The 18562-nt window shown below is 40.4% G+C and overlaps 3 protein-coding genes across 3 annotated transcripts in view; 2 read left to right on the top strand and 1 right to left on the bottom strand.

Annotated features, from left to right (window-relative positions):
• LOC134184304 (modulator of smoothened protein-like) overlaps positions 1-2141 on the bottom strand; it is a 5112-nt gene extending 2971 nt beyond the window's left edge. The window contains exons 1-2 of the mRNA XM_062651961.1: positions 2010-2141; positions 1732-1947 (exon numbers count right to left, since the gene is read on the bottom strand). Of these exons, the coding sequence (XP_062507945.1) occupies positions 1732-1947; positions 2010-2127 (334 nt within the window). The 5' untranslated portion in view covers positions 2128-2141. The remainder of the gene's footprint in view (positions 1-1731; positions 1948-2009) is intronic.
• A 444-nt stretch (positions 2142-2585) lies between these two features.
• LOC134184484 (G patch domain and ankyrin repeat-containing protein 1 homolog) lies at positions 2586-3906 on the top strand. Its single transcript, XM_062652186.1, has one exon. The coding sequence runs from the start codon at positions 2666-2668 to the stop codon at positions 3710-3712; it is 1047 nt and encodes a 348-aa protein (XP_062508170.1). The 5' UTR covers positions 2586-2665; the 3' UTR covers positions 3713-3906.
• Positions 3907-5041: 1135 nt separating this feature from the next.
• Positions 5042-18421, top strand: LOC134184439 (eukaryotic elongation factor 2 kinase-like). Its single transcript, XM_062652126.1, has 9 exons — positions 5042-5538; positions 7590-7627; positions 7692-7863; positions 13659-13866; positions 15543-15931; positions 16434-16556; positions 16809-16991; positions 17816-18092; positions 18158-18421. Exons 1-9 carry the CDS (start codon positions 5161-5163, stop codon positions 18262-18264), a joined length of 1875 nt encoding a protein of 624 aa, XP_062508110.1. The 5' UTR covers positions 5042-5160; the 3' UTR covers positions 18265-18421.
• The last annotated feature ends 141 nt before the right edge of the window (positions 18422-18562 follow it).

Below are 18562 nucleotides of genomic sequence, written 5' to 3'. Positions count from 1 at the left end.
CAAAGAGGAGTGACACAGAGATCTCCATGCGTACGACCACTAGCTAGGGCCGTGTTCCACTAACTGCATCTTAAGCCAGTGTTTAAACCACTTGTTAAACCCCTATAGGTGCTAGTGGAAACGGGCCGGGGCCTTAGTTTCTCAAATTAAGGATAGTCAATTCCATTGCTATGATTTGTAGCCGTATATATGTCATTCTAGTTGACAACATCTTATCTGACACAGTCCTTTCCGTTCTAACAATCCCACGTGCACACACAGACACAGACAGACAGACAGACAGACAGACAGACACACACACACACACACACACACACACACACACACACACACACACACACACACACACACACACACAGCAAGGTCTGTCCTTCCAGGGAAACATATCTCTGACTACCTGCCATGTGCTGAGAAAGTTCAACAAAGGCTATCTTCTGTCACTGCTTCTTCCAATGCTCAGTATCTACTCGAAAATGCCCCCACTGCCAGAGATGCAGCCCGCCTACGCTCAACAACAGGTAAGGGCACTGGGGCTTGGCTTAACGCTATCCCTACATCGGAAGTGTTCGCACTCAATTCTTGCGAATTTCGCTTGGTGTCCTTTCTTCGTTTGGGTTTGCCCATAGCCTTCTCCAGCTGGACAATGACATGCAATTGTGGAGCTCTGATAGATGACAGTGGATACCATTTGCTGACCTGTAAGACTGGTAGCAGGCCGGTATGGTCTCACGAATCGATTTCGTCCGTCTGGTCTGATTGTTTCCGTGGGTTGCATATCCACCACCGCAGGGAGCCGAGGAGTCGTTATACAACCACAGACAACAGACCGGACATAGTATTTTTTGACTCAGACATTGGAAACAATGTTGACCTAGATATCTCCCTCGCCCACCCATGGAGTAGTGACATCTTTCCATCATCTGCTGGTGTTAGTGGTGCCGCTGCAGAGAGGAGAGCAGACAGAAAGAAAGAGAAATACAGCAAACAGCAATTACCAGGTGGCATAATTGCCACTGTGACCCCACTGGTAATGGAGCATTTTGGAGCTTGGGGGATCGATGGGTGGAAACTCCTGTGCAAATTATCAAAGAAGTCATCGGACAAAGTGGGATGACCGAACGCTGCGGAATTTATTGACTTCTGGTCCAAATGCTTTTCTGTTCAGCTCCTGAAGTGTAATGCTAGAGTCATCTCTAAAAAGCTATCTTCGCTGTCCGAAGACAACAGATATGGCCGCTTTGCCACCCAGTACTTTAGCCACTAGCTGGTACTGGAGGCTTTGCTTGTACACTGTGGCTTTTAAGTGTAGTCCTCTTTTTGTTTTACACAAGTTTCAATTTTAGCTTTTTTTAGTAGTTGGACAGTACATAGTACCCTGCATTGCAAAATGTATCAGATAAAAGTTCAAATATATGTGTTTGACAGACAGACAGACAGACAGACAGACAGACACGCACGCACGCACGCACGCACGCACGCACGCACACACACACACACACACACACACACACACACACACACACACACATACACACACACCGTTCTCTCAACCACTAATCACGCCACAGCTAAATGAAAACCCCAAGCAACACAGCCCTGCATATCACATATCCCTAAACAATACAATTAGCATACCAATAATCGGATCATATGTCTCATCCAGCAGCTACACGCACAACTCAACTGAACACACACACACACACACACACAAACACACACACATCAACCTACTTCCTGCAAACGCCACTTTCTGCGCTTTCCCAAGAAGCTCGTTCTTATAGAGCGAGAGCACCAACAGAAACGTGGTGACACACATACACACAATCCCGACAACCAGCAGCACCAGAGTGGCGGTCCATTCACCAGGAACATCAACGTAGCCACACCATTCACGATGACCATCCGGATCCTGACGACAAGAGACGGTCAGACCGTACTTGTTGACACCTGAGAGGAAAACAATGGCATTTGTGTGTGTACGCGTAGAGTGAACGAGCAAGCGGCCGTACCGGCGCGGTTCTCTCGCGGTTTGTATATTATCCACCATGGACTCGCTACGGCTGCTATCGCGAACGCATTGGCACAGAAAAAGAATGCAGCCCCGACAGCTACAAATTTGTCCAGCATTAGAAGGATACGGGACCTATAAAACAAGAAGTATGACGTCATTTATTATACGTCATTAGCCTCGCTCCGCCTCTTACGTAACACGTGACCAAATACATAGCGATGTTTAGCTGTAGGATTTTAACTGTTTCAAATCGCGCACAAGATCGTATGCGTGTCACGCCCTCGGCAACGGTTTTGCTCTCGGAGTCGCTAAACAGTAGACTCGTACCCAGTCCTCTCTTCGCACGTGCTTCATTAGCCTCGAAGTTGCAGACCGTCTTCCACGTGTGCTTTTTGTTCCACTAGCTAGTTCCAAACACGTAGAGCGCGCGCGAGGAGAGGACTGGGTAGGAGTCTAGCTATACAGTACAGTACTGCACCCATAGCTGGCTCTACCTCATGCGCGGCGCGGCCGGAGGGCTTTGCGTTTTTGATCCAACTGCGCATGAGGGCCTAAGTGCGAGGCTAGTCTTCGGGCGCGCAAGAGGGCCTGGGTACGAGGCTAGTTACAGACAGAGCCGTATCTAGACGGCTCTGGTTACAGAGTTACAGGGTGATGTCTGTACGTCGGCCAATCAGGTTCATAAGAGGCGAAAGTGAGTGTGAAAATGTTTCGAACGCAAACGAGGACGATAAGAGCGGCACAACCGGAGAAGAAGCAATGAGGTTCTATCAAGAACTCATTTCAACACGAACGAGTGACGAAGGCAACGGTATTAGATCTCTGTGTGATGAGATGCGTCCGCAGCGCACTTCGAAACGTTCAAAACAACGAAAACGTCCGAAAATTAGATCAAATGACGTCATATCCGGTATGACGTCAGAAGAAGCGGAGCAAGCGCTTATGTTTGGATCCCAGAATGGTGACGTCGAGGCGGTGAAAAGAGCAGTTGCTTCTGGCTCGTGTGAAGTCAACTGCCGAGATTGTTTCGACTGGACTGCTTTGATGTGCGCTTGCACTGCTGGGCATTATCACATTGTCAAGATTTTGCTTGAATGGGGTGCCACTTGGCACGACAATTTTGATAAATGTGGACGAAATGCTTTAGACTTAGCACGTATGGGAAGGTTTAATGACGTAGAGACTTTACTGCTTACCAGTGATCACAATGTCGACCATAAACGTGCGAGAAAGAGAGTGAAGACGACGTCAATGCCTTACTGGTGCTCGGAGTGTGACATGAATGTGATCGATGGTGTCGGACATGAACACAAAAAGAGCACAGTTCACCAGTTTAGCCGTCGGCAGCAAAGTGGAGCGACACAGAGTCCTCATTATATTCTTGGACACAATAACGTTGGATACCAGATGATGGTACGAGATGGCTGGACCGAAGAGAAAGGACTCGGACGTGATAGTCAAGGAAGATGGTATCCTATCAAGACTGTGTTGAAGAAAAACAGAAGTGGACTGGGGACGGCTGGTGAGTCTGCCAGAGTGACACACTTTGGGCCGTTTGATGCAACGGCCGTTCGAGGACGGGGCGTGTCGGTGGAAGTTGCGACAAGGCAAGCGACGAAGAACGAACGTATAAGGAGCTGTGAACGAGAGAGACAGATGGAGATTAGTTTTCGTCGGTCATTCAACTCTGCAGACGGCTGATACAGTGAAACATCATAAATTATCTATTTATTGTTATTCAGTATTGTGTGTAATATTGGTGGAGTCTGATAATATAAATGGAATTATACTGTGTAAGCTATTTATCCGGTCAAGTTGATATCACCAATGTTCTATACATATTGGTGTGACGTCAATGTGTTGACTTTTGTATACACGTTTTTGTCAGTTCTCAGAATACGAAATAATCAATTGTGCTGGACGTATAAAGGCATAAAAACAAAATTTGAAAGCAAAAATTTAAAAGTAAAATAATAATTTATAAAAATTTATTATAATATAATAAATGAAATAATTATTTACACAAATAATGTAAAGTCAGTTATCAACTTGCATGTTTTTGTTATTCCATTTTAAAATTAAAATTAAAATCTATAAAATAAAATTTGATTATTTATTACATTTTATATGTTTTATTGTAAAAATTCACTTGGAAGCATACAAAAGTTCGATAAAAACAACAAATAATATGTTTACGTTACTTGATTTTTACAAAAAAATTAAAAATTTACAAATAAATGACGTGCGCAATTTGAAATAACGCCAGATGTTTGTTATGTCATAAGTGTCTAACTTTCATTATTTGGTCACGTGTTACGCCGTTGCCTCGCAGATCGGTCGGTTGTTCGTTAGTCTCGCGCAGCCAGCCCCTCCCCCTTTTGACTTCCGTTGACAATTAACATGGGAGGTATTAGAAATTAAAAATTAGTATAATATACTATAAGCCAAGAATAAAGAAATGAATAGAGAAGCACTATACAGTGCAAAACCCTTGCCTGGTGTACACCAAGGAAAGCAACGTGACATCTTTCAAACGACAAGTGCGCTCTAACCCTATCTATCGTCATCGGGAATATACAGAGCCATTGTCGAAAAATACTCTACCCAGTCCTCCTCCTCGCGCGCACTCCACGTGTTTTGGCACGTGCACTTGGACTGGTAATTAACATATTATGTCACGTGACGAACTAGTTCCTCACGTGGTAAGTTTTCGGTGTGTTGATTGGTCAAAACTGCAACGTGAGACGAAAAATGTTGTTACAAAGGCACGCGTAGGATCCTAGTAGAATGAATTGTGTAGCAATTACCTTGACAGTAATTAGCAATTGTTGTCGTCACGCAAGGTGCAAGCTCATTAGTGTCTCTGCTGTGGACATCATGACAACGATGAACTAGTTCTTCACGTGACATAATATGTTACCAGTCCTCCTAGCAAGTGGAACAAAAAGCACGTGCCAAAACACGTGGAGTGCGCGCGAGGAGAATGACTGGGTATACGAGTCTATGTAAGGAACGTGTCTATAGCATAGATATCAAAATCGGTTTAAACCGGAAACCCGTTTATTATTTCCGGCCATCAGCAACACCTCCATCTAACCGGATGAAACCGATTCCCAGTCATACAGTGCTTGTGCATACAGCCGCCACTCATGGACTCCCGACGCATGTCTAGTGACTCGGAATCGGCGTCTGATACAATGCCAGTGCCCACAGCTCGTGCAACCACTCAACCTTCTCATCCCAATATTTTACTTACCAAACAGTCTAGACGTCCTCAGCATCCCGTGCGCCTTTCAACGTCTGATGACAACGTGGACTCTCCTGTTTCCAGTCCGTCGACGCCTCTCACGCCGAGCAAGCTCGGACATTGGATTTGGGCTGCCAAGAAGGGACGACGGACGAGCGACCCGTGGGCTTGTTTTCGCATGGAGGATGAGTGTGCGAGCGAGACGGCGCTGAGATATCGGTATGATGCGAAGAACAGGACGTGGGCAACGGACGAGATTACGATTAAGCTGCAATCGGAGGTGATTGCGTCACGTGGCGGTGATCTCCTTTCCTGTTTCTCTTTTGTAATTTTTTGTTACTTTTGTGTTTTTTATTGTTTGTATTTTTATATTTTTGTATTTTTGTATTTTTTATTGTCTAAATTTTTATTTTTTATTTTTTTATTGTTTAAATTTTCTATTTTTTATTGTTTAATTTTTTTTATTTATTTTTTTATTGTTTAAATTTGTGATCTCCTTTCCTGTTTCTATCTTTGTAATTTTTTGCTAATTTTGTGTTTTTTATTGTTTGTATTTTTATATTTTTGTATTTTGTATTTTATTGTCTAAATTTTTTACTTTTTATTTTTTATTTTTTATTTTTTAAATTTGTGATTTCCTTTCCTGTTTCTATCTTTTGTAATTTTTTGTTATTTTTGTGTTTTTATTGTTTGTATTTTAATATTTTTGTATTTTGTATTTTTTATTGTCTAGATTTTTTATTTTTATTGTTTAAATATTTTAATTTTTTTATTTTTAATTTTTTATTTTTTGTTGTTTAAATTTGTGATCTCCTTTTCTGTTTCTATCTTTAGTAATTTTTTGTTACTTTTGTGTTTTTTATTGTTTGTATTTTTATATTTTTGTATTTTTTAATGTTTAAATTTTTAATTTTTTATTTTTTATTGTTTAAATTTTCTGTTTTTATTGTTTATATTGTATTTTTGTATTTTTGTATTTTTTATTGTTGACAATTTTGTATGTTTAGTATTTTTTGAGTTATTGTATTTCCTTGTTTAAATGCTGTTGGTTTATCAGTTTTTCTCTTTCTATTTATATGTCTGTTGTTTGTTTGTCTGTTTGCATGTTGGCTGTTTGTCTGTCTGTTTGTCTGTTGTCTGTTTGTCTGTCTGTTTGTCTGTTTCTTTGTCAGTTTGTTTGTTTGTCTGTTTGTTTGTTTGTTAGTTTGTTTGTCTGTCTATTTGTTTGTCAATCTGTTTGTTTGTCTGTTTGTCAGTTTGTTTGTCTGTCTATTTGTTTGTCAGTCTGTTTGTTTGTCTGTTTGTCAGTTTGTTTGTTTATTTGTTTGTTTGTCTGTCTGTTTGTTAGTTTGTTTGTCTGTCTATTTGTTTGTCTGTCTGTTTGTTTGTCTGTTTGTCAGTTTGTTTGTTTATTTGTTTGTTTGTCTGTTTGTTTGTCAGTTTGTTGGTCTGTCTATTTGTTTGTCTGTCTGTTTGTTTGTCTGTCTGTCTGTCTGTCTGTTTGTTTGTCTGTTTGTTTGTTTGTCAGTTTGTTAGTTTGTCAGTTTGTTTGTCTGTCTGTTTGTCTGTCTGTTTGTTTGTTTGTCAGTTTGCTTGTCTGTCTCTTTGTCTGTCTGTTTGTTTGTCTGTGTTTGTCTGTTTGTCAGTTTGTTTGTCTGTCTTAATACATATATTTCATACATTGAAACTAGTACACTCACACTAAACTGTAAAACAAACAAGCAAGCCCGCAAGCTCTACGCTAAAACTAACTGCTAATGCCTGTCTGTTTGTTTGTCTGTTTGTTTGTCTGTTTGTCTGTCTGTTTGGCTGTTTGTTTGTTTCTTTATGTGTTTATCTGTTTGTCTGTCTATTTTTTTGTCAGTTTCTTTGTCGGTTTGTTTGTTTGTCTGTTTGTTTGTCTGTTTGTCTGTTTGTTTGTCTGTTTGTCTTTTTGTTTGTCTGTTTGTCTATCTGTTTGTGCTTGTTTGTTGTTTGTCTTCTTGTCTATCTGTTTGTCTGTTTATCTATCTGTTATATGTCTGTTTGCTTGTTTTTTGTTTGTTTGTATTTTGTTATTGTTTTATTTGTATATTTGTTTGTGTGTCTTTTATTCTATCTGTCTGTTGGTCTGTTTGTCTGTGTTTGTCCTTTTGTCTGATGAATGGCACAAAGTTCTAGGACAAGTTCAACATTCTCTTGTACGTTTTAGACAATCATTTTCCATATGTAACTGCCTATTATAACAACTGTAGCACACTTGGTACATTTCAGTTTGGGTCTCTACCATAATAATGAGCACATTTACATACATAGCTGGAGTAAGAGCTGACATGACTATTTTGCTTTCAGCCTTTTGCACACGGTGCTTTGCGCAATTGCTTTCGCATGTGAGCACATCATTGCTGCAATCCTCGTGTCTCACATGTATCATCTACTGTCTGTCCTGTTCAGGAAGAAGCTGTCAGCATTTGTCCACCAGAACGAGTGGAAGCATGCGTCCAATTACGTAGCAAAATGTTACAAGACAACAGCAGATCGACGATCTTACTTCGACGACGTCCAGTTGCAGATGGATGCGAAGCTGTGGGCGGAAGAATACAACAAACGAGATCCTCCAAAGAAGGTGCAGTCAATTATAATTAGTGTTACTACTCGGTATCGATTTACTACAAGTCGGTGATGACGGTTGATGTCTCTTGCTTTGTTGATGTGATAGTAAACACACAACAAAACAAGCATGTACGAAGGGATGTAAGTGGATAAGAGGTGTGCAGAGCCAAACCCACTCCCTTGTTCTTGTACACTCATCAGTGTTTTGCCCAGGATTTTCAGAGTGGTGGTTGGGTATCCACCGCATTAAGGGCGTGGTTATTTAAGAGAGAGAGAGAGAGAGAGAGAGAAGTAGAGCAAATGCCCAGACAATCAAACATCGTCGCAAAACAGAACAAACGAATGTATTGTACTGTTGATGGTCCATGATCTGAAAGAGCAGACTAAGAAAGCTGCAACTTCTGTCAACAGTCAGATAACTGTGTTGCTCAGTCTCACGTTAATGCTATGGCATGGTTAGATGTTCGCCGTCCATGCACCAGCTGCAGGTTTTGAACAGCCAGTGCTCTTGTCTAGCAAAAAATGTTGAAGACGACTTTGACTGACTCTGTTACAGCACACCTAGGATATTGCCTTGTTCATCGCTGACATGCAGACTGCTGTGTTGGATCTCATACCACCTTAGTGCCCTATCTACCGCACTCCCTATGTAGGGATGCGAAGAATCTAAAATGGCGGCCCATACAACAGTATCCAAACGCATCCGAACCGGATCTCTCAGAACTCATTACAGAGATCTCGGACCCACGTAGCGCTCAACTTCAAACGTTCCTAATGGTAGCCAGACTATCACCGCTGACGCTAAGCACCTCAGAAGCCAGCTATCGGCAAGTAAAAAAACCCAATTTATTCTTTCACATTTCACATTTCACATTTCACTTTTGTCAGCCAGGCTAGCGCCTCACTCGAAGCAGCTACAACGACGAGAGTCACACCAAACGATTCGCTCTTGTCTGAAGAATTGCACTGACCCACCAGCTAGAAATGTGCAAAGTCACCTGTATCAGTCAACTGCTGCCATGCAATTCCACGTACTGCTTCCCACAACGTCATGTTGTTCTGGTTATGTGTGTACATGTGACTACTGTACCGTTTGGAAGCCTAGCTGCCACTTCCACCTGCTGCTACATGCTGCTTACAGTTGTGTGTAGTTGAACATGTACGACTATGTTCAACGGCACGGCGTCCTGTCTGACTCTCTGTGCAATTAAGTGTGTATCTCTTCCGTGGAACCCTACGTAATGGGAGTTGTTTATAGATGCAATCAGTGTTATTACATACATCCATCAGCTGCTACGTACTTCCGTGTATGCTGAGCGTAATGTGGGAGTTGTATAGAGATGCAATCAAAGATTGAAATCCTGGCTGAGCTGCACACGTTTACTAGGACTGTCATTTCCATTTCAAACTACACAAGTCTAAAAACATTTTGAGAAAATGATGGGTATGTAGGGATGGGTATGTACTTAATCATGCTTATCTCCTACATCACAATCTTTTACCTAAATCAATTAAAACGCAGCAGTCGTGTGTGACACTCACAGTACTGGATTGTGATGTAGGAGATGAGCATGATTAAGTACATACCCATCCCTACATACCCATCATTTTCTCAAAATGTTTTTTTATTTTTGTAGATCCTATCATATCAGGGTGGATTTGCTGCCATGTGGCCATGTGAACAAAGTGCTTACCTGTCTACAAACTACTCACCTTCCAATGGTCATTAGCTTGGAGCAAGTAAACACTAGCTGAAATATTAGTCTTGCTAGCAAAAGGGGCTAGCAAAAGGGGCATGGCTAGCGAGACTAATAAAATATATGGTAGTGGTTGAAACACGTGGAGTGATGGTTGGTGTTTGTCTAGTGATGGTCGGGCTCAACTGCATCTGATCCCTTGGGCAGAACTCTGACTCGTTGACTATCATCTTTATTATACACACACACACACACACACACACACACACACACACACACACACACACACACACACACACACACACACACACACACACACACACACACACATGCACACACACACAAACAAACAAACGATAACATAGTGGCGATGATAGTGCCAATCATTACCCCACCACACTCTGGGTAAATGTTACTGTTGAATGGCAGTCACTGGTATGACACCACAAGACTGCGTGTTACTTTCACATTATTAGCCACCAGACTGGAATCACTATCACCAACCATGATAGTGTTTGGTACGCTAATACCTTGGTTATCCGGCCCTCGAAGTTCCAGGCACCTCAATCTACCAGACAGTTCCAGCGATGACGTGCGAAAACTTTTTTACTTGAATGCGCATGAGCGACTTGCATCCATGGAAATGGCGACCAGTAGGGAAGGTGGTCTGTCCTTACACTTGAGAAAAAGGTAGAAATCATAAGAGAAATCGAGAAAGGGAAATCTCAATGTCGTGTAGCTGAGATTTTTGAACTGTTGAAGTCAACTGTTGGAGACATTTGGAAAGATTGAGAAAAGACTAGTTACCACGTGTTCGGTGCAAAGGACCCGACTGTCGCCAAGCGGCGGTGTATTGTACACGGATCACAGTTTCTTCTCATGGATGACGTGCTATCGGTGTAGTAATTGACCCTCTGAGATATGGATATTTCCCAGTTTACGGACAGTGCCTGGTCTTGAGGTGCCTGGATAACCGAGGTATTAGTGTATATACGGATGACACAGGTCATCCAGCAACCTGCCAATACAATAGAAAATTACTATTTTGAATTAATTAAGTTTATGTCAAAATCCGATTTTGACAATACATCACACGTGATGTACTGTATTTGTTCAGCGGTCAGGTTGTGTACCCTACTGCTTCCAATGTGTTTCAAGTAATATTATTTTCGGAAATTTTTAGCCTAAAAAAATTATCGAATAAAAAAATTTTTTTGAGCCTCGAAAATTGCCATATGTTTCAGCTTTTTCCTTTATCTGTACGCATGATACATTGTCAAAGATGGCTGCTAGATGGAAGTCGGCAGCTCAAGATGGCATCTCTGCTTTCAAACCGAAATGCTAGTACGACTTCCTGTGTGATGTACTGTTTCTGTAGAGAGTCAACTGGCTGGAAAATGTTTGCTGCAGTATTGTGATGGTGAGCGTCGTTGAACTGTGTAGAGAATTGAATCAGCTTGATTGAATAATTAATTAAACAAATAAAAATTACTAATATTGCACATCAAGACCTCAAAAAATTATGATTCGAAAAAATTCAAAAGAAGCAGTGGGGTATTATTGTATTGTATTTCCAGGCTACAGCCTAATAGCATAGATATGCTAGTATATGAGGCATGCCTGTGTGCTCATGAATGTATGATTCATGAGCACACAGCAAGGGTTATAGTAGTCACCTCACCAGAAGTAGCGACCGACTCGACAGAAATGACCATGTAAACAACTCTGGAATGTATAGCATGCGTTCACTGGTACAGTGTAGCGCTTGTGTAGTCTTGACATGGTTGTTGGAGCATCAGCTTGTTTGCTAATTTAGGTGGACTCATGCAGGACGTTCCAATTTTGATTACTGATCAGAACTTTCATTTGTACTTTCAACGTCATAGCGAACAGAGAGTAATATATATATATATATATATATATATAACATGCTGGTGCATGGTTGCGGGCATTGCCAAACCTAAGCCTCGGCCTCGCCATGCCCAGCAAAGAATTTAGTGTTGCTTTGAGAGTCTGGTTGGGCATTCCAATCTTCAACTTGCCTTCTGATGCCAAGCGCTGTACATGTGGTGCAATCATTGACAAATTCGGTGATCATTTATTGGGTTGCAACCAAGAGCAGAATCTGAGAATGAATCATCACAATGCACTCTGTGAAGTAGTCTTCAATGCACTCCTAGTGGATGATTCTCGTTGTCGTTGAGAAATGCGATGCAGTAGCACAAGCAATTCAAGACCTGGTGATATTTTTCACCTGAATTTCGAACATGGTCTTCCGACATATTTTGACTTGACTGTCCGAAACTCCTTACAGCCATCCTACCTTGTTCAAGCAGCCGCTTGTCCAGGGGCAGCGGCTGCAGCAGGAGAGATTGAGAAAGATCAGCGGCATGATGCGATGATTTCAAAGACTGGAGGTATTTTTCATCCCCTCTTGGTGGAGTCTTTAGGATTATGGACACCGAACAGTTTACAAGTACTTATAACTATAGCGCGAAGGGCTTCTTTTCTGAACAATGCTGGTATCAGTAGATCGGTTTTGAAATTTACATTAGCAACTGTCTGTAAAGCTATGGTTATACAATGCTAAGATGGTGTTATGTAGAATAGCTTTAGATGGTAGAGTTGATCCCAGTTGGGATCTTTAAGAAGTATATATACATATATATATATATATATATATATATATATATATATATATATATATATATATATATATATATATATGATAAGACTGCCTGTCCTTTCTCAGCCACCTGTATAAATACTTTTTAGTGTTTAGTGTGACTCAGGCATCTGTATAAACAAGTTTTGGGATGCTGTGTCTTTAGTGATGTGGCTGTGGTGTTAATTAATTTGTGCATGCTTGCAAGTAAAGTCCCTCCCAGGTAACTTCATCGTAGAAAAATTGCAATAACTCCCGTTAGGAAAGCTGCAGCAACGTGCTACTAACATCATTTTGGTAATTTCCTGCATATTAATTATTGCATCAATGAGCTGACCAATGGACAGTCAGTATATGATTAGAGGTAATAACACCTTGAAAGGTTTAGTTATCTGAGGAGGTAGTAACTGTAAACCTATAGCTGGTAATGTTATTGATAACAGTCTAAACGGGTCAAAAGCTTTGGGAAACCTTTTCTACAGAGTAAAACTCCCCAACTCTGACTTTAGACCATCAGTGTGTCATGTAGTCAATGGCGGTGGTGGTTTCTACTTCCATGTAGTCTCTAGAAATGCAGTCATGCTATTGGCACGTTAAACTGTTTGTTGATAATGCCCTCAGTGTACTATGTCCTAATCTAGTTACAAAATGCCCTTCCACAAGTTGCTTGGGAGGGGGGTGGTTGACAGTAGGTGCTTGCCAGGACATGTGCAGCAACTGTTTGAATGTTTCTAGTGCTAGGCGTTGTTGCGATTGGAGTACGTACGCCTGTGCCTTGTTGTTGAGGCTAAAATCAATCGTTGGGTGTTCTAGGAACACAAGCGCAAGTTTCCTGCTTTGCAGTGTGTTTGGAAACACTTTGCTAATGCTACTGTACAACCAAAGTACCTGGAACTGGAAAGGGGTCAATTTCTTGTTGGTAGGGTTCAGCACTGTTAGTGCTCCCTTTGATTTAGTAAGTTAACACCTGGTTTTTCACTATTGAGAGATAGACAGTACTTTCTGACCTGAAAGAGTCCAGAGGAGGAGTTTGTAAAAGGATTGTTGTGCATAGAAATTAAAAAATAAATTTTAGTGTAGCTGGTGTTTTACTCATTTTTTGTAGCATGTGTGCGTTTGCCATCATCATGACCAACTTGTGACCACAGATTGTTGGATGTTATTATTATATTCTCAATAATCTGAGATTACAATTGATCATCTATTGTGTTGTTTGGGATGGTTTGTGTGTGTGTGTGTGTGTGTGTGTGTGTGTGTGTGTGTGTGTGTGTGTGTGTGTGTGTGTGTGCGTGCGTGCATGTGTGTGTGCATGTGTGTGTGTGTGTGTGTGTGTGTGTGTGTGTGTGTGTGTGTGTGTGTGTGTGTGTGTACATGCATGTTCATTTACTGCAAATTACCGAGTGTTTACATATATTGACATCTTGCCACTTTCTAACATTCTTGTAGGTCGATATATTTCAGACGGCATTGATCGAGTTGAGCGAGAGGCAAGACAAACCTCTCTACTGCATCGAGCGATTCATCGAAGGCGACTACATAAAGTACAACTCAAACAGCGGCTTCGTCTCATCCGAATGCAGACACACGCCGCACGCCTTCAGCCATTTTACGTTTGAGCGTTCGGGTCACAGGCTGATTGTTGTGGACATTCAAGGTCAGTGACAATCAGAGGATTTTATTAGTCATTTAAGTTTTAGAGACAAGTAGGATATACGTAGCCAATATGTGCTAACAAATGTGTTCGTGATGGTGGCACTGCAGTGGCGGCACGGCACAGCAGCTCTCGACCCCAACTCCAAGCACCTGCATCACTAACCGTAACAGTCAATGCTTTTGTTGGTGTGTGTGTGTGTGTGTGTGTGTGTGTGTGTGTGTGTGTGTGTGTGTGTGTGTGTGTGTGTGTGTGTGTGTGTGTGTGTGTGTTTTGCTTTTTTACATATGGCACACTGTGCTGCTCTTACAGAAACTATGGGTTTACCAGTGTGGAGTTGAAGTCAATGGGCAAGCGGATAGAATTATGTGTAGATCTTTATTGTTGTGAACACAGTTTGAGCTGGCTGTTTGTTTGTTGGATGGTACTGGTACAGACACGTGCAAAATGTTTATTCCTACTCGATATATTTTTTTATTTTTTATTGTTTATGGTGTTGTTATTTATGACAGTAGTATTTATGTTGATGCAGGCACACCGACAGATGGACAGACAGACAGACAGACAGATAGACAAACAGACAGGCAGCATCTCTGAGGTTGGACATACCTGCACCTTTTGTCAACTGGAACATCCAGTGTGAACGTAGCAAGTTGGCATATGAATATCATCTTTGTACATGCAAACATGGAGGTGGGCTTGTGTGGTAGCATGATGAAATTGTAAATGCATGGAGCACTTGTCTACATGAATTAAAGATTCATCACGAGAAAGAACCTTGACATCGTTACTCTGGAAATGAGAATAGACCAGATGTAGTTGTGTACGACTCTGAGTGTAGCTATGACCTTGATGTAGTCATGGCTCATCCTTTCAACCAAGACACTTTAAAGCAGGCAGCTTTAGAGGAAGGTTTTGCTGCAGCAAGAAGGGAGGAAAGGAAGATGATCAAATACGAAACAACAACTTGCTGGCAATACATCAAGCCTCAATTTCACTTCTCTGGTATTTGAACATTTTGGAACTTGGGGATCAGAAGCTACCAACTATTTAAACAAACTAGCTAGAAGATCAAGAGACATTGAAGGTTATATAAATGAAGCCGACTTTAGAGATTTTGGAGGAAAAAATTCTCAATACATATAATCTTAATAATCTTACAACGATGTAACGCTAAGGTCATCCTCCACAAGCTGACTCGTGTCTTTTCTGGAGAAGTAGATGAGAACATATATGATAGAGACTATCAAAGTAGCTTGCATTAAACTAAAACTGAACTTAGTAGCTTGTTTGCATTTAGTGTTAGAAATGTAACGTAGAGTTTGTGTTTCATTAAATGAAATTGACAGACAGACAGACAGACAGACAGATAGACAAACAGACAGAGAGACAACAGACAGACAAACAGATAGACAAGCAGATAGACAGACAAACAGGCAGATAGACAAACAGACAGACAGACAGACAAACAGACAGACAGATAGACAGGCGGACACAAAGGGTTAGATGAGTTTGATTTAACATTCAAGAGTACGATTATTGAAACTGCGTGTAGTAATACTATCTTCATAGATTTGAACCACCAGACAGTCTAACTGACCGCATAGACCATGAGGATTAGATTTTGTCCTCATAGTGACTGATTACCAACACAACAACAAAGAGAATTTCCTTTGCAGGTGTCGGAGATTTGTACACAGACCCTCAAATTCACACCGAAGATTGCCTCCAATACGGCAGTGCCAACCTCGGTACAAGAGGAATGGCTTTGTTTTTCAACTCACACAGATGCAACCCGATATGCGAGAAGCTCGGTTTGACTCCATTCGATCTCAGTAAACAAGAACACGAGAAACAAGACGAAACATTGTGTAACACAACCGATGGAACGGTTATCAGAGATGGACAGACAGACGTAGTGAATCAGAAACGTCGAATGTCGGCGATCGAGGACACGGATGAGCTTGGCTTCGGGAACGCTCCTATGCACCCGGCACTGCAATTTAAGAACGATGCTGTCGTGCCACGAAGCGTTCTACCATCAACCTCGGAAGCAGACACAGAAACGGTGAGAATATGGAGACTGTGATTGGTTAATTAACAATTAAACTAATAATAACAAAAACTAATTTAATTATTAATAAATATATTAACACGTTTGATTAATTAATGGACGTAATGACAGAGTACTACCTGATGTTGCATCAAGAATGTTGCATTGAAATGTGTGTGTATGTGTGTGTGTGTGTGTGTGTGTGTGTGTGTGTGTGTGTGTGTGTGTGTGTGTGTGTGTGTGTGTGTGTGTGTGTTGTTCATGTCATGTGTTGCTAATATATTTGTTAATAATTAAATTAGGTTTTGTTATTATTAATTTAATTGTTAATTATTTATTTTTATTGATTAATTAGTTTTCTTATTATTTGTATTTTTGATTAATTAATTTATTATTAAATATTAATTAATTAATGGACCTAATTACAGACACAGTACATTTGTATCTGATGTTACATCACGTATGTTGCATTGCGTATGTCAAGCAAGTCTAGTTAAATATATTGTGTTGTTTATAGGACGATGATTTGGTCAGAAGAGAGAAGTTATCGTTGAGAATGAAACCAGCGAGTGTCCGGTTGTCTCATGCTGATGTGTCTCTGGATGAAAAAGATGTGAAGTCTCTTTTATTACTCGGACAGGTGACGACCGTGTTTTGTTTAATTAATTAATTAATTACATGCTAATTTATTAATATGTATGATTAATCATAATTAATTATAATAAATAATTAATATATGTAATTTATTATAATTAATTAATATGCATAATTTATTATATAAAATTGCACTTCAAATAATTTTTATGTTTTTAAATTTAATCTATTTATATTAATGTATTATTTATATTTTATTGCAATAATAAAAATAAAATTACATGTTCTTGTTTTGTAGGTTCATTACGACATGGCACTGTACCACGAGATTGGTCGTTTTAGTAATAACACACCAAACAGTGAAGACGGACTCTTTCATCTTCAGAAGGCAGCTCAAGCGGGTGTCCTCGAGGCAGGCATCACCTTGGCAAAGATCTACTTGCAGCTGCCTCACAATCAATTCTCTACATTCTCAGTTGAAGTAAGAAATTTGGCTAATAATGTGGCATTTAATTAATTAATTTAGTGTATACGTGATTAATGGTAAGACAGTATACTGTATTTTCTCGAATAGTAACACACGGGTTACTATTTCTTAAACTGATTATAACCACGGGTTACTATTAAGGAGCATTACTAATCGAGCACAGGTTACTCATTTCTCAAACTTATAAGATCCATGGGTTACTATTTTTTAAACTAACAATATCCACGTGTTACTATTTTTTCAAACTAATAATATCCCTTGGTTACTATTTTTAAATTAATAAGATTCACGGGTTACTATTTTTTAAACTAATAAGATTCACGGGTTACTATTTTTACAAGCTAATAAAATTCACGGGTTACTATTTTTCAAACCGGGTTACTATTTTTTCAAACCAATAAGATCCATGGGTTTTTCAAACTAATAAGATCCATGGGTTACTACTTTCAAACCAATGAGATCCATGGATTACTATTTTTCAAACCAATGAGATCCATAGGTTACTATTTTTCAAATTAGTAAGATCCATGGGTTTTTCAAACTAATAAGATCCACGGGTTACTATTTTCAAACCAATGAGATCCACGGGTTACTATTTTTCAAACTAATAAGATCCATCGGTTACTATTTTTTCAAACTAATAAGATTCACAGGTTACTATTTTCAAACCAATAAGATCCATGGGTTACTATTTTTTCAAACTAATAAGATCCATGGGTTTTTCAAACTAATAAGATCCACGGGTTACTATATTTTCAAACTAATAAGATCCATGAGTTACTATTGGAGGAAATATGTTAATTTTACTTTGATGTTAGGACAATGAAACGCACAGAGACAAAGGTTTAGAATTGATGCATCTAGCAGCTGCCAGTGGTTGTCGCGAAGCAATCATCTATATGGCGAAAAAGTGTGATGCCGATGGACTGGACTCGTGGCCAGAAGCGGTCGACTGGTATCAGAAGGCAGTCGAGTGCGAGGAGGATCCTGGAAATCAGGGCATCGTCACCGACACGGCGTACAGTCTCACGGCTCGTATTGCCGAACTATACATGACCGGTGGTGGAGCTCTCACGCAGGATGCTCAACGTGCAGGTAAGTGTGATAGGACATTGTAGCACGAATATGCTCGTCCTGATTAGTTACACTTGCAACGACAGGCGAACTATACTCAGAGGCTGCAGAACTCGCTATGCAAGCAATGAAGGGCAAGCTTGCGAATAAGTATTTCGCATTAGCTGAAGAAGCCTGGGCTGCAGCAGAGTGAGAGACAATCGGTCTCCATTGGTTGACCTTGTCCATGTTCGGACGTGCAAGGAAAGAGTAAATATTTACAGTAAATATTTACTCTTATTTATTGTGTACTTATCAGTATGCTATTCAGGGTATACGTTTTGATAATGAATATGATTTTCAAGACTTCATCCATAGTGAGACACTTTGCATGTTAGTTTTGTGAGCAAGAGTCATGAGTAGGTAGCCTCGGCCTCCCAGACCCGATTCAACTCGGCCGGCCGCGCGTGCAAGCGCCAGGACGCGAATTTTTTTTTGGGCCCACTTTCTTT

The sequence above is a fragment of the Corticium candelabrum genome, chromosome 9 (genome assembly GCF_963422355.1).
Source record: "Corticium candelabrum chromosome 9, ooCorCand1.1, whole genome shotgun sequence".
Taxonomy (NCBI): domain Eukaryota; kingdom Metazoa; phylum Porifera; class Homoscleromorpha; order Homosclerophorida; family Plakinidae; genus Corticium; species Corticium candelabrum.
Note: the sequence above shows the minus strand (reverse complement) of the source record. Positions and strands in the feature narration are given on the sequence as shown.

What these genes read in the sequence shown, in the direction of transcription:
- LOC134184484 (XM_062652186.1), top strand. Translation starts at nt 2,666, where the DNA reads ATGTCTGTACGTCGGCCAATCAGGTTCATAAGAGGCGAAAGTGAGTGT.
- LOC134184439 (XM_062652126.1), top strand. Translation starts at nt 5,161, where the DNA reads ATGGACTCCCGACGCATGTCTAGTGACTCGGAATCGGCGTCTGATACA. An exon ending in CGATTAAGCTGCAATCGGAG is followed by an intron (nt 5,539 to 7,589) that starts GTGATTGCGTCA and finishes TTTTGCTTTCAG; the next exon opens with CCTTTTGCACACGGTGCTTT. An exon ending in TTGCGCAATTGCTTTCGCAT is followed by an intron (nt 7,628 to 7,691) that starts GTGAGCACATCA and finishes TGTCCTGTTCAG; the next exon opens with GAAGAAGCTGTCAGCATTTG.